The 15,013-nt window shown below is 44.8% G+C and overlaps 1 protein-coding gene across 1 annotated transcript; it reads left to right on the top strand.

The window, feature by feature from the left end:
- The first annotated feature begins 7,161 nt into the window (after positions 1-7,161).
- On the top strand, positions 7,162-14,864 carry LOC135509175 (protein adenylyltransferase SelO-1, mitochondrial-like). The gene is made up of 9 exons (XM_064929607.1): positions 7,162-7,838; positions 8,012-8,215; positions 8,320-8,497; positions 8,978-9,108; positions 9,306-9,583; positions 11,523-11,682; positions 11,960-12,145; positions 13,694-13,850; positions 13,993-14,864. The coding sequence occupies exons 1-9, from the start codon at positions 7,237-7,239 to the stop codon at positions 14,224-14,226; spliced, it is 2,130 nt and encodes a 709-aa protein (XP_064785679.1). The 5' UTR covers positions 7,162-7,236; the 3' UTR covers positions 14,227-14,864.
- The last annotated feature ends 149 nt before the right edge of the window (positions 14,865-15,013 follow it).

The following is a 15,013-nucleotide window of genomic DNA, read 5'->3' as shown; positions in this document are numbered from 1 at the left end:
GGCAGAAGGCTATCACAAAGCCCCCCTCTCCCCTGTAACTATTCCCCAGGTCGTTGCTGTAAATGAGAATGTGTTTACAGTCAACTTACCTGGTAAAATAAAATAAAAATATATATTTTAAAAAATGATGCTCTGCCAACTTATTAATTCATCCACTCACTTAGATTCACTAGCAAGTTAAACTTAGGGGTCACGTTAATGCAGGAAAAAAAGACAAAACGCATAACAAATATCTTGCTGTGTTTAGTAAACGCAGATGTAAAATACTTATTTCTGCTTCAGATGCACTTCTCTAATCAGATGAGAATTCACAAAAGAGCCTTCTATCAGCAGACCATGCTCGGACTGATATGGAGCTACTTTTTCCACTACTTTTACAGCCTACTTTTCTTGGAAAAATGCAAAGCAAAACATTAGGAAATGTAGCTGGCTACATTCTTCCTATGGTAAACATTAGAGATATGATGGCAATGCATCGTTTTTCCAAAACATACCTTTTTCATTGTTAGCTTATTTACTTGTGTGGCTGCCAAAAAGCTTTGCACATAAGCTGTTTTCTGATGAATATGTTACATTAATGTATTTTCTGTGAAGGTTAAACTATAGTTGCACATCTCTGATCACTCTATTTAAGCAAAAAAAAAAAAAACTTGACTTTCAATATAAAACTCGATCCCCCACAGCTGGACTCACCTGCTCCTCCCACTTTCTCCCGTTGTGCTGTTTACAAACAAACATTGTTACTGGCTCAACTTGTCACGTCCTTGGAAATTAGCGGACCAAGGCGCAGCGTGAGTATAGTTCCACATATTTAAGTGAAACTAACAAAATAAAAACGTACAAAGACCGTGAGGACGTAGTGCCCAAAAACACTAACAAACAATCTATATCCCACAAACACAGGTGGGAAAAATGCTACCTAAATATGATCCCCAATTAGAGGCAACGATTACCAGCTGCCTCCAAATAGGAACCAAACGAAAACACCAACATATACATTTGAAACTAGAACACCCCCTCGTCATGCCCTGACCTACTACACCATAGAGAAACAAGGGCTCTCTGTGATCAGGGCGTGACAGTACTCCCCCAAAGTGCGGACTCCGGCCAGCAAAACATGAAACCAAATGGGAGGGTTAGGGGGGTGACTAGTGTCGGTGGCGGCTCCGGTGTGGGTCGTAGCGTCCGACCAGACCCCGGATACGACCATGGCGCCAGGCTGAACGACGTGCCCAGACTGGGCATCGGCACAGAGGAAGGCTCCGGCCATGGAGCTGGGTTGAACGCCGCGCCCGGACTGGGCCCCGGCGCAGAGGAGGGTTCCTGCCATGGAGCTGGACTGGACGCCGTGCTTGGACTGGACATCAGCGCAGAGGAAGGCTCCTGCCATGGTGCAGGACTGGACGCGGTGCATGGACTGGGCGCAGAGGAAGACTCCGGCCTTGGAGCGGGACTAGACGCCGTGCCTGGACTGGGCGCCGGCGCAGAGGAAGGATCCTGCCATGGAGCTGGACTGGACGCCGGCACAGAGGAAGGCTCCTGCCATGGAGCGGGACTGGACGCCGTGCCTGGACTCTCCGGACCGGGGACCGTCGCCGGAAGCTCCGGACTGTGAACCGTCGCCGGAAGCTCTGGACTGTGAATGCGCACTGGAGGTCTAGTGCGTGGAGCCGGTACAGCCGGTACTTCAGGGCGAGTGCGGGGAACAGGCACAGGACGTACCGGACTGGGGAGGCGCACTGGAGGCCTGATGCGTGGATCCGGCACAGGTGGCACCGGACTGGTGTCACGTTCTTCAGCACACCTGTACGGCAGCATTCTCATCGCTACCACCTCTCTCCGGAATATTTAATCAAATTCCTCCTCCGACTCCCAAACAGGCTCTGGCACTCTCCGCTGCCCGACCACCAGCTCCATGTGCCCCCCCCAAAAAATCTTGGGGTTTCTGTGGCCGTGGTCCCCGGTGTCGTCGCTGTCCTTCCATGCTCCTTGGCGACTCCCGCCAAGGAAGGGTCTCGTGTCCTCTCATGTCCTCCCAAGTCCAAAACTTCCTTACCTCATTTTCAAGCTGCTTGGTCCTTTGTTGGTGGGATATTCTGTCACGTTCTTGGAAATGAGCGGACCAAGGCGCAGCGTGAGTATCGTTCCACATATTTATTTAAGTGAAATTAACAAAACAAAGACCGTGGTGCCCAAACACACTAACAAACAATTAATAGCCCACAAACAGAGGTGGGGAAAAATGCTACCTAAATATGATCCCCAATTAGAGGCAATGATTACCAGCTGCCTCTAATTGGGAACCAAACCAAAATGCCAACATAGAAATTTTAAACTAGAACACCCCCTCGTCACGCCCTGACCTACTACACCATAGAGAAACAAGGGCTCTCTATGGTCAGGGCGTGACACAACTGTTCTAGGGAACTACGATATGCTTCATAATGTAAAATAATGTGACAGGTGAAATGAAGAACGTGGACTGCTTTATTTCCTAACTTATTGCACAATTTGGCCGGAGGTATTTACTTAAAAAGTATGTTCAAATATTAAAATATATTTGAGTCGGACCGCAGAGTGAAGGAAAAGCAGCCAACAAATGCTCAGCATGTGTGGGAACTCATTCAAGACTGTTGGAAAAAGCATTTCAGGTGAAGCTGGTTGAGAGAATGCCAAGAGTGTGCAAAAGGGTGGCTATTTGAAGAATCACACTTTTTTGGTTATTACATGATTCCATGTGTGTTATTTCATTGTATTGATGTCTTTACTATTATTCTACAATGTAGAAAATAGTAAAAAAAAAAGAAAAACCCTTGAATGAGAAGGTGTTCTAAAGCTTTTGACCGGTAGTGTTTGTGTGTGTATTTATATATATATATTCGGAACGTATTCAGATCCGTTCCCTTTTTCCACATTTTATTATGTTACAGTCTTATTCTAAAATTGATTAAAATTGTTTTTCCCTCATCAATCTACACACACTACCATGATGAAAAAGCAAAAACAGTTTTTTAGAAATGTATAAAAAATCTAATAATGAAATATGACATTTACATAAGTATTCAGACCATTTACTCAGTACTTTGTTGAAACACCTTTGGAAGTGATTACAGCCTTGAGTCTTCTTGGGTATGACAATACAAGCTTGGCACATCTGTATTTGGGATGGCAGGTAGCCTAGTGATTAGAGTGTTGGGCCAGTAACCAAAAGGTTGCTGGATTTAATCTCCGACCTGACAAGGTAAAAATATGTTGTTCTGCCCCTAAGCAAGATAGTTAACCCACTGTTCTCCGTTAGGCCTTCATTGTAAATAAAAATTTGTTCTTAACTGACTTGCCTAGTTAAATAAAAATTATTTTAAAAATTGGGTAGTTCTCCCATTCTTCTCTGCAGATCCTTTCAAGCTATGTCAGGTTGGATGGGGAGCGTTGCTGCACAGCTATTTTCAGGTCTCTTCAGAGATGTTTGATCGGTTTCAAGTCTGAGCTCTGGCTGGGCCACTCAAGGACATTCAGCCACTTGTCCCAAAGCCACTCCTGCATTGTCTTGGCTGTGTGCTTAGGGTCATTGTCCTGTTGGAAGGTGAACCTTCGCCCAAGTCTGAGGTACTGAGCACTCTGGAGCAGGATTTCATCAAGCATCTCTCTGTACTTTGCTTCATTCATCTTTCCCTTCGATCCTGACTAGTCTCCCAGTCCCTGCCACCGAAAAACATCCCCACAGCATGATGCTGCCACCACAATGCTTCACCGTAGGGATTTTATTAGCCAGGTGATTAGCGTTGCCTGACTTCCTCCAGGCGTGACACTTGGCATTCAGGCCAAAGAGTTAAATCTTGGTTTCATCAGACCATAGAATCTTGTTTCTCATGGTCTGAGAGTCCTTTAGGTGCCTTTTGGCAAACCATAAATGGGCTGTCATGTGCCTTTTACCGAGGAGTGGCTTCCATCTGGCCACTCTACCAAACAGTTCTGATTGGTGGAGTGCTGCAGAGATGGTTGTCCTTCTGGAAGGTTCTCCCTTCTCCACAGAGGAACTCTGGAGCTCTGTCAGAGTGACCATCTGGTTCTTGGTCACTTCCCTGATCAAGGCCCTTCTCCTCCGATTGCTCAGTTTGGCTGGGCGACCAGCTCTAGGAAGTGTCTTGGTGGTTCCAAATGTATTCGATTTAAGAATAATGGAAGCCACTGTGTTCTTGGGAACCTTCAATGCTAGAGAAAGGATTTGGTACCCTTCCCCAGATCTGTACCTCGACCCAAACCTGTCTCAGAGCTCTACGGACAATTCCTTCAACCTCATGGCCTGGTTTTTGCTCTGACATGCACTGTCAACTGTGGGACCTTATATAGACAGGTGTGTGCCTTTCCAAATAATGTCCAATCAATTTACCACAGGTGGACTCCAATCATGTTGTTGAAACATCTCAAGGATGATCAATGGAAACAGTATGCTCCTGAGCTCAATTTTGTCTCATTGCAAAGGGTCTGAGTACTTATGTAAATAAGGCATTTCTGTTTTTCAGGTTTAATAAATTTCCAAACATTTCCAAATACCTGTTTTTGCATTGTCATTATGGGGTATTGTGTGTAGATTGCTGAGTTTTTTAAAATTTATTTGATAAATTTTAGAACAAGACTGTAACATAACAAAATGTTGAAAAAGTGAAGGGATCTGAATACTTTCCGAAGTTATGTAAGTATGCTCCATGACCGAAAGTATGTGGACAGCTGCTTGTCAAACATTGCATTCCAAGTCATGGGCATGAATATGGAGTTGGTCCCCCGTTTGCTGCTATAACAACCTCTACTCTTCTGGGAAGGCTTTCCACTAGATGTTGGAACATGTCTGCTGGGACTTGCTTCCATTCAGCCACAAGAGCATTAGTGAGGTCGGGCACTGATGTTGGGCGATTAGGCCTGGCTCGCAGCATTCCAATTAATCCCAAATGTGTTCAATGGGGTTGAGGTCAGGACTCTGTGCAGGACAGTCAATTTCTTCCACACCGATATCTACAAACCATTTCTGTATCGACCTCGCTTTGTGCATTGGGGCATTGTCCTGCTGAAACAGGGAAAGGTTCTTTCCCAAACTGTTGCCACAAAGTTGGAAGCACAGAATAGTTTAGAATGTCATTGTATGCTGTAGCGTTAAGATTCCCTTCAATGGGGCAAATCCACTAACCATGAACTACTGCCCCAAACTATTATTCCTCCTCCACCAGCACTATGCATTGGGGAAGCAGTATGCATTTGGGCAGGGAAAACCCAGATTCTTCCTTCGGACTGCCAGATGGTGAAGCGTGATTCATCATTCCAGACAAGACGTTTCCACTGCTCCAGAGTCCAATGGCAGGGAGCTTTACACCACTCCAGCCGGCGCTTGACATTGCCCATGGTGATCCTAGGCTTGTGTGCAGCTGCTCGTCCATGGAAACCCATTTCATGAAGCTCCCGACAACAGTTATTATGCTGACGTTGCTTCCAGAGGCAGTTTGGAACTCGTAGTGAGTGTTGCAACCGACCGAGGACAGGCGATCTTTTCACGCTACGTGCTTCAGTGGTCCCGTTCTGTGAGCTTTTGTGGCCTACCACTTAGCGGCTGTGCCATTGTTGCTCCACTTCACAATAACAGCACTTACAGTTGAACGAGGCAGCTCAAGCAGGGCAGAAATTTAACAAACTGACATGTTGAAAAGGTGACATCCTATAACGGTGCCATGCTAAAAGTTATTGAGCTCCTCAGTAAGGCAATTCTACTGCCAATGTTTGTCTATGGAGATTGCATGGCTGTGTGCTCAATTTTTTACACCTGTCAGCAATGGGTGTGGCTGAAATAGCCGAATCAACTAATTTGAAGGGGTGTCCACATACTATTGTATATACAGTATAGTGTATGTAACTGACTACACTTTAGTTTCCCACTGTTGTGGTAAAGTTCTCTCCCCAGCCAAGAGACAAGATTTTAGTAACTAGTTTTAGTGGTGCTATGCCTACACAGACAGTCAAGTGCCTCCTTTACTGTGTAAAGGGCTCATAGTACGTTTGAGGACAGTAAACCCAGGGAATAGGCTATTTCAGTTGTTGTAGTGACTACATCTCTCTTCTGGGCACACAATTTACTGTTCCTCAAGGCATAAACTGATCTGTTCTGGTTGGCGTTACACACAACCAGCCATACTGGTGTATACAGACAGAACAACCTAATGCTTAGACGTGTGTTATAAATACCTGTACTGTTGAAGGCAATGCCCAGCTCAAATTTGTACTGGTATTTTAAGTGAACTGTCATGATTAAATTTTTTCAAAGAACTGCATGTCAGCAGGTTAGTTGTGTGTAATGTATTGGTTGGACTTGGAAGGGTAAAATACCATAACACCAACACGTGTTACATACTTAATTTAAAAGGGCTAATGTTTGATATTTTTTTCATGATGGAGATGCTGAAGCAAGCAATACATTTTAAATGGGAACATTTTTTATATTTGATTGTACTGAGGCACCTTCAACATCTTAAACATAACTGCAGCTTCCGGAGTGATGGGTCACACTGGACATGATGAGAAAATATGCAATTTGTACAACAAGCCATCAATGAACTCTCTCTGTACAGGAACATCTGACATCCAGATTAAATTACTCTAATCTAAAACGTGCATGATTCTATAACCGTAATCCCTAGGAATTAATGGGTTAATTTAGGAGATTCTGTTGGACTGGATTGAGAGCTGTGGTTGTTCATCTCTATCTGTCCCTTATTGTTCTGTCTTCCTGTTTCTGTCTGAATGTTTCTGTTCGTACATACTGCATGTCTGGGTGTGCTGTATACATATTGGGTAAGACTCTCAGACAACAGGTTGTGGATTCTGCGTGTGTGTGAATAATGTTTTTTCTCAGATGGTAGGTATGCCCACCCTCACTGTAGTAGTTTCACTGTAAACAAGCCAAATATTGAAGCCTGAATTATGCATTGAACTTTAAAAACTTTAAAATAAAATACATGTTTTATAAAAAAAAAGAATAATTCTATTTGTACTTAATCTGTCATTTTATCTAACATATCTCATTCATTTAGACATTTAAGGATTCCTTGGCTGCCATCAGGCTGCCATGGCCAATGCACAAGTCTTAGTTCCGTCTCGTATTGTTTCCGGAAGGACCAATAATAGAGTAGCAAACCAGTTCTGACAAACATCCGTAGTGCAGACCTGTGATAGTGTCGTATCTTAGAGGTGTGAATGAGGTCTCTGCTGAGTTTAAACAGACCTACCGGCTTTAGTTGGATGACTTCTTTAAAACTTCGTCTGGCACGGTCAAATTTTCTTCGCTCTGGTATTGTCGTCGTGGTTAGATACTTCTCCGTTGTTGTTATGGACGACATGGGTCTGGCGGTCAGTCGTTCACCGCTCGAGCGCCTCGAATTTGACAATGTCGCACTCAAGAAACTTCCACTGGATACATCAGAAGAACCTGGTCCGCGAAGGGTGACAGGAGCCTGTTTCTCTCGAGTAAAACCACAACCAGTGCTCAAGCCCAGATTTGTGGCCGTCTCGAATGATGCTTTAGCTTTGCTTGGGCTGAACGCCATGGAGGTTCTGAACGACCCACTGGGTCCAGAGTACCTGAGCGGCTCCAAAGTAATGCCAGGGTCCGAGCCTGCAGCGCACTGCTACTGCGGTCACCAGTTCGGGTCATTCGCCGGACAGTTGGGGGACGGGGCGGCCTGCTATCTGGGTGAACTAAAAGCTCCAGCAGACCAGTGCTCCGAGCTGCTGCGAGAGAACCCCAGTGGCCGGTGGGAGATTCAGGTCAAAGGAGCTGGACTGACGCCCTACTCTAGGTTGGACAGTATTGCATAAGCATGACTAGACAGTTCAAAAAATTCTTTAGCTAATGAATCTGTTTCCTCAGTCAAATTCCTCTGTTTAAATACAGTTGACTATCATTGTAGCCCATGAAAATGTGCTAATGTTGTTGAATACATTTCTATCATACTTTCTCTTCCATTCCCAGACAAGCGGATGGGCGTAAGGTGCTGCGATCCAGCATCAGGGAGTTTCTGTGCAGTGAAGCAGTGTTTGCTCTGGGCGTGCCCACCACGAGGGCGGGGTCGCTGGTGACCTCTGACAGCAAGGTGGTACGGGATGTGTATTACAGTGGGAACCCCCGCAAAGAGAGGTGCTCTGTGGTCCTCCGCATCGCACCCACCTTCATCAGGTGCATAGCCTATCACATGTTCTCAGTCTTAAAGTTATGGCAAATGACTTTAAGGAACAATGCTAAAACGTGTCACTCTGATCATTGTGTTTGCGTGCGTGCAGATTTGGGTCCTTTGAGATCTTCAAGGCGACTGATGAGAACACAGGCCGCCAGGGCCCCAGTTACGGCCATGATGCGATCAGAGGTCAGATGATGGATTATGTCATAGAGACCTTCTACCCAGAGATCCAGCAGAACCACACTGACAGAGTGGAGAGGAATGTGGCATTTTTCAGAGAGGTATAGTATAAACACCACTAGATTCAGTGAAGCATCCATGATTCATTATGTTAAAGGGTACAGTAATGCTCTTAGGCTTTATGAACTTGAAGGATATCCTTTTATGTCCTTTGTGAAAGTAAAACTAATTTGACTCAAAGCAGACTGTAGGCCTACATTTGAGCGCTCTCTATCCTTGACCTTTTTGTCATGGATCCAAGAACACTGCTATCCTCTTATCCTGTTAATCTGCTCTCGCTAGGACGTTGAAGAAATACAGTGAGTGTGATACTGTCTTAGCACACACTGTGCTATTAAGGAATTTTCTAATGAAAAATATTATTTGACCACCACAGTATATAATCCCTAAATATGTATTGCCTAACCCAGCACCTAAGCAAGAGGTACATACATTTAAAGTTTAAACTACTAGACCCAAGTAATCTCCTCTTCCTTCTGTTCTGACACTGGTGCGTGTATGTGTTTCTCCCTGACTGGTAGGTGATGTTACGTACAGCTCGGCTGGTGGCCCAGTGGCAGTGTGTGGGTTTCTGCCATGGAGTCCTCAACACAGACAACATGAGCATTCTGGGACTCACAATAGACTATGGCCCCTATGGCTTCATGGACAGGTACATCATACAGTACTCAGCAGCAGTCCATCTCTTCCACAGCAGTAGCCTTGACTAGCATGGATGGCTGACCTGCTTTATTTTATTTTGATTATGGCCATCTTCAAACTTCAACTTCACTTTTAATGTACTTGTTACTGAATCCAAACAAGGGTCTGGCTTAACACTGCCTAATTCCCCCTCTATCTTGTCTGCAGGTTTGATCCTGACTTCATCTGCAATGCCTCAGACAACTCAGGCCGCTACTCCTATCAGGCCCAACCGGCTATCTGCCGCTGGAACCTGGCTCGCCTGGCCGAAGCCCTGGACCCGGAGCTGCCCCCAGGCCGGGCAGAGGCTGTTCTGGACGAGTACCTGCCCCTCTACAACACCTTCTACCTGGGTAACATGAGGAAGAAGCTGGGCCTGCTGAGGAGGGAAGAACCGGAGGACGAGATGCTCATCACTGAGCTGCTGCAGACCATGCATAACACAGGTAGGGGGGGAGAGAGAGACATACTCACCGGACAGTTTATTAGGTACATCCATCTACACTGAACAAAAATACATCGCCTGTTTCTTGAGCTGAAATAAAAGGCCCTAGAAGTGTTCCATATGCACGAAAAGCTTATTTCTCTCCAACTTTGTGCACAAATCTGTTTATGTCCCTGTTGGTGAGCATTTCTCCTTTGTCAGGATAATCCATCCACCTGACAGGTGTGGCATAGGTAGAAGCTGATTAAACAGTATGATCATTACATGGGTGCTCCTTGTGCTGGGGACAATAAAATTCCACTCTAAAATGTGCAGTTTTGTCACACAGCACAATGCCACAGATATCTCATGTTTTGAGGGAGCATGCAATTGGCATGCTGACTGCAGGAATGTTCACCAGAGCTGTTGCCAGATAATTTTAATGTTAATTTCTCTATCATAAGCCACCTCCAACGTTGTTTAAGAAAATTTGTCAGTACGTCCAACCGGCTTCATATCGCAGACCACGTTTAACCATGCCAGACCGGGACCTCCACATCCGGCTTCTTAACCTGCGGAATCGTCTGAGACCAGTCACTGGACAGCTGATGAAACTGTGGGTTTGCACAACCAAAGAAGTTTCTGACAATTCATACAGAAATATCTCAGGGAAGCTCATCTGCGTGCTCGTCGTCCTCACTAGGAAAAATGCTCACCTTCGATGGCCACTGGCACGCTGGAGGAGTGTGCTCTTCGCGGACTAATTTCGGTTTCAACTGTACTGGGCAGATGGCAGACAGCGTCGTGTCAATTTTGTGAACAGTGTCTCGTGGTGGTGGGGTTATGGTATGGACAGGCATAAGCTACTGACAACGAACACAATTGCATTTTATCGATGGCAATTGGACTGCACATAATTACCGTGACGAGATCCTGAGGACCATTGTTGTGCCGTTCATCCGCCGCCATCATGATAATGCACGTCCCCATGTCACAAATATCTGTACACAATTCCTGGAAGCCGAAAATGTCCCAGTTCTTCCATGGCCTGGATACTCACCAGACATGTCACCCTTTGAGCATGTGTGGGATGCTCTGGATCTACTTGTACGGCAGCGTGTTCCGGTTCCCGCCAATATCCAGCAACTTCGAACAGCCATTGAGGAGGAGTGGAACAATATTCCACAGGCCACGATCAACTCTATGCGAAGGAGATGTCATGCTGCATGAGGCTAATGGTGATCACACCAGATACTGACTGGTTTTCTGATCCACACCCCTACTTTTTTTAAGGTATCTGTGCCCAACAGATTAATATCTTTATTCCCAGTCATGTGAAATCCACAGATGAGGGCCTAATGAATGTATTTAAATTAACTGATGTACAGTAACTCAGTAAAATCTTAGAAATTGTTACATGTTGTGTTTTTATTTTTGTTCAGTGTAGTACAGGGTCAGACCCTCCTTTGCCTCCAGAACAGTATTTTGTTTGTAACACCATTCTCGTTAAACCCTCGACACTTGTGTGTGAAAAGCCCAGGATGGTGGCCATTTCTGAAATACTGGGTCTGGCGCGCTTGGCACCGACGATCGTACCACGCTCAAGTTACTTAGGTCACTCGTTTTGCTCAATCGAACTGTAACCAAATGTCTGTCTGCCTGTTTTATATAACAAGCCACGGCCACATGACTCACTGTCTGTAGGAGCGATCCGTTTTAATGAACGGGGTGGTGTACCTAATAAACTGGCTGATGAGTGTACATAAGAAAGCTATGGGGAATGAGGAGGGACAAACAACTGAGGGGTGTGCCGCAGAACACTCAGCACTGATGCATAGAAAGGTGATTCTCGGTCACATTATTCACACAGAAGACATGTTGCCAGTAGAAGACAGCTATGACACTGACACTGACTAAGCATGACTGATTTAATATCTGATCCTTCTCTTCCTGGACACTAGGAGCAGACTTCACCAACACATTCCGCTGTCTGAGCCAGATCCCCTGCCCCACTGAGGGAGATGGGGAAGGAGTCATCAAAATGGCCAAAGACCTCCTCCTGGAGCAGTGTGCCTCTCTGGAGGAGCTCAAGGCTGCCAACAAGCCAAGCATGGACCCACGGTGAGATAATATATTGACATGAGCAATGAGAACACAGGTAATGGTTTGTTGGAAGCTTCTTGGTCTTGGGTCATTGAAGCTGTAGTAGAGCTTTGGAATTTGGTCAATAATACAGTAGTGGACAAAGTTCATTAGATGGACATGATCCTCTGACCCAAGTTTGTCTATTCTAGTCCATCTCTTTCACCTTCCTCTGCCTCTCCCTTCTAGTAGCTATTTTTTTTGCGATCACATTTTTGACATTTTGCATTAACACCACTCTCCCTTCACACTTCAGTGAGTTGGCCATGCTGATGCAGTTGGCCCAGAGCAACCCGTCCCTGTTCCAGATGATATCAGACCGGAGGACGGTGGCCATGCAGCTGGAGAAGCTGGGCAGGCTGAAGGAGCTGCTTGAGGCTGATGAGGTGGAGGTCAAGGCCAAGCACAGGGAGGACTGGGCCACCTGGATCACCTCATATAGGCAAGTGCTTGTATTTTTAAAGCATCTCAGAAAAAGTCCTAGGAATCCTGTTAACCTATTTTAAGACAACAAAAACTCCCAGCTCAGGGTAGTTTTTAGGATCTTGCTAAGACACTGCTCAGACAAACTCTGAGCCAGGAATAAAAATAAACTCACAAAAGTTTCTCAGCTAGTAATCACAACAGTTTTAGGTACCGCAAAGGAAAGATAGTGATGACACTCATTGACATTGGTTATTTCCAATCATTTGTAACAATCGCAATGAGGCATGCCAGCTGTGAACGCTATAGCACGCTTCAGACAACCACTGTGAATGTGACTGTACATCAAATGTTGCCATGTTTGATATAATTTTTGCTTGACACGATCACTTTGCCTACTCTTAATTGTTGCCGATGTGATTGCACTGAATCATACAGTATGATGGTTTTTAAAAGTGGAATTTCGATAGTATTACTGCTATATCAACACACTTGTCACTCCCGTTCAACTTTAAATTGCTTTGGCACAGTAGGCATCACGTTACTTGACAATAATGTTGCAGAAAATGTTTGAAAGGTTTAATTTTCACCGAACACAATCAGTTAAAATAGGGCCTTGATGCTTTCAATTGCTCAAGTTATAGGCATTTAGGAATATATTTTTAACAATGTGATATTGCTCTCCAAAGGGGTAACTTTAAATAACTTAATATAGGTTGATTTAAATAATGTATTAGTCTAGTATTTAGGCATATGATGTGGATTAGGCCTCAAGTCAAATCATTCTCAAAATATACTGTTGCATGTAGGCCTAGCTTGTTTATAGGTTGAGCATATCGAATTATCAAAACATTATTTTAACAACTCCGAAGCAATTGCCTGTCTATGGTGCAGGAACCATTGACTCGCTGCCTTTTTCTATCAAAACACCTGCTGGTAACTCCTTAACAGGTTAGGATGCCTCATGAGGTCTCCTTAATATCTGTCGACTAGGTGACTCTTATGACTAAAGAGGCTTCATGCATAGCTTTTATTTTTACCCATAAGATTAGGGGTAAAACATATTTTCTCAATAGTTACAACTAATTCTCTACTCTGAGAAGCTTTGTGGATACAGCCCCGGGTCTTCCTGTCTTAATCATTATGATCCAAAAGGCAAAACTGATCCTAGATCAGCACTCCTATTCCACGCAGTGAATACAGGCCCTGAATTTAACTTGTCTTTTTCTCCAACTCAGTGTTTGACACTATATGAAGGTAACTCTACCATCAGATATATTGCTTTAGAAATGTAGCATTGGGAGATGGAGAGGATGAGAAGGGAATGGAATAAAAGCTTAGAAAAAAGCAGGTTGGTCAAATGTTTGCAGTAAAGGTGGTGTTAGTCTTAGTTATTTGACCATGCCAGCCCATCCTCTCTGAACAGTGGGGGGGTTTCATTAGGCACCAAACGGAAGAAAACTAACATAGGGAGGGACGAACTGCATACTTGTTTTTGTTCTCCGTTGCAAAGCGTTTTAGTCAGGTGTGCCCTAATGATTCTAATTGTGTGTTGTGATTGGTGCAGGGAGCGTCTGGCTAGGGAGGTCGAGGGCCAGAGTGATGTCCAGGCACTGCAGGAGGAGAGAGTGAAGGTGATGGATGGCACCAACCCACGATACGTCCTCAGGAACTACATTGCCCAGAATGCAATAGAGGCAGCCGAGAACGGAGACTTCAGTGAGGTCAGTCTCCGATCAAGCAATGATGTCACTAGAACAGTAGGATTATCCAAAGGAAGGAAAAAACATGCTGTCTCTGCCTTTACTTGCTTCTCTGGATTTCCCTCCCATGGTTTGATCTTTCTCCCATCTCTCTGTGTCATAGGTCCAGCGGGTGTTGAAGGTTCTGGAAAAGCCTTTCTCTACCCAGCTGGGTCTGGAGCAGCCGAGCTGGCTGGGCCTGAGGGGGGCAGAGGGGCAGAGGAATGAGGGTGGAGAGGAGGAGGAGGAGGAGGAGGCACAGCAGGGGGCAGAAGCAGCATCATCCCGAATGCATGTTCCCTATGACAGCAAGCCCCCGGTTTGGGCCAATGAAATTTGTGTTACCTGATCTTCGTAGTCCCTTCCCTGACAGTGAACCCACCTAAAGTTAGAAGCGAGTCATTCAGTATTTCCTTCACCTCTGTTTACCTTTACCTCTCCACTCTCTCGCTTTACTTGGGTGGGTAATGTCAAGGAAAGTACATTTATGAGTTAAGATGCTACAATGTCAATCAGTCAGTCTGTAGAGGAGAGGATGTGTTAAGAGTTTTGGGAAATTTCAGAGTACAACCCCAGAAACACCTTTGATCCAAGTGATAATTACATTTATGGAAATATCACGTCTTTAGTAGATCTATACTCTTAATACAGATACAAATCCCGCTCTGTAGATCTGCGTAGCCTATTGACTGTCTGGTTATGAATGACGGCCCAGACGTCCAGTCCCACAGTGACCCGTCTGAGTCTGAGAGACTAGGAGTATCACCTCAATATATCAAATATCATGTGTCTGTATGCGTGTGAAAAGGATTGATTGTAGATGAAGATTTACATATACTCTGAATCGTACTGAATGGTTCACATATGTGTATGTGACTGATTGAGCTGCAAATGACTTAGCGCACAAGTATAACATAATTGGCAACTTTTACACTACCGGTCAAAAGTTTTAGAACACCTACTCATTCTCATTTGCATATTAAATCATAAAATATATGTATATTTCCCATGGTTTTCTTGGTTGACTATCAGTTTTGAAGCTTCCTGGAAAATGTAGGCAATACATAGAATGTTATCATGACCAACAACAATGTTGTGGTGTTCTATTTGTGCAATGAAGCACTAAGTGGTCAGTATTGTGGCTG

The sequence above is a fragment of the Oncorhynchus masou genome, chromosome 22 (assembly GCF_036934945.1).
Source record: "Oncorhynchus masou masou isolate Uvic2021 chromosome 22, UVic_Omas_1.1, whole genome shotgun sequence".
Classification (NCBI taxonomy): domain Eukaryota; kingdom Metazoa; phylum Chordata; class Actinopteri; order Salmoniformes; family Salmonidae; genus Oncorhynchus; species Oncorhynchus masou.
Note: the sequence above shows the minus strand (reverse complement) of the source record. Positions and strands in the feature narration are given on the sequence as shown.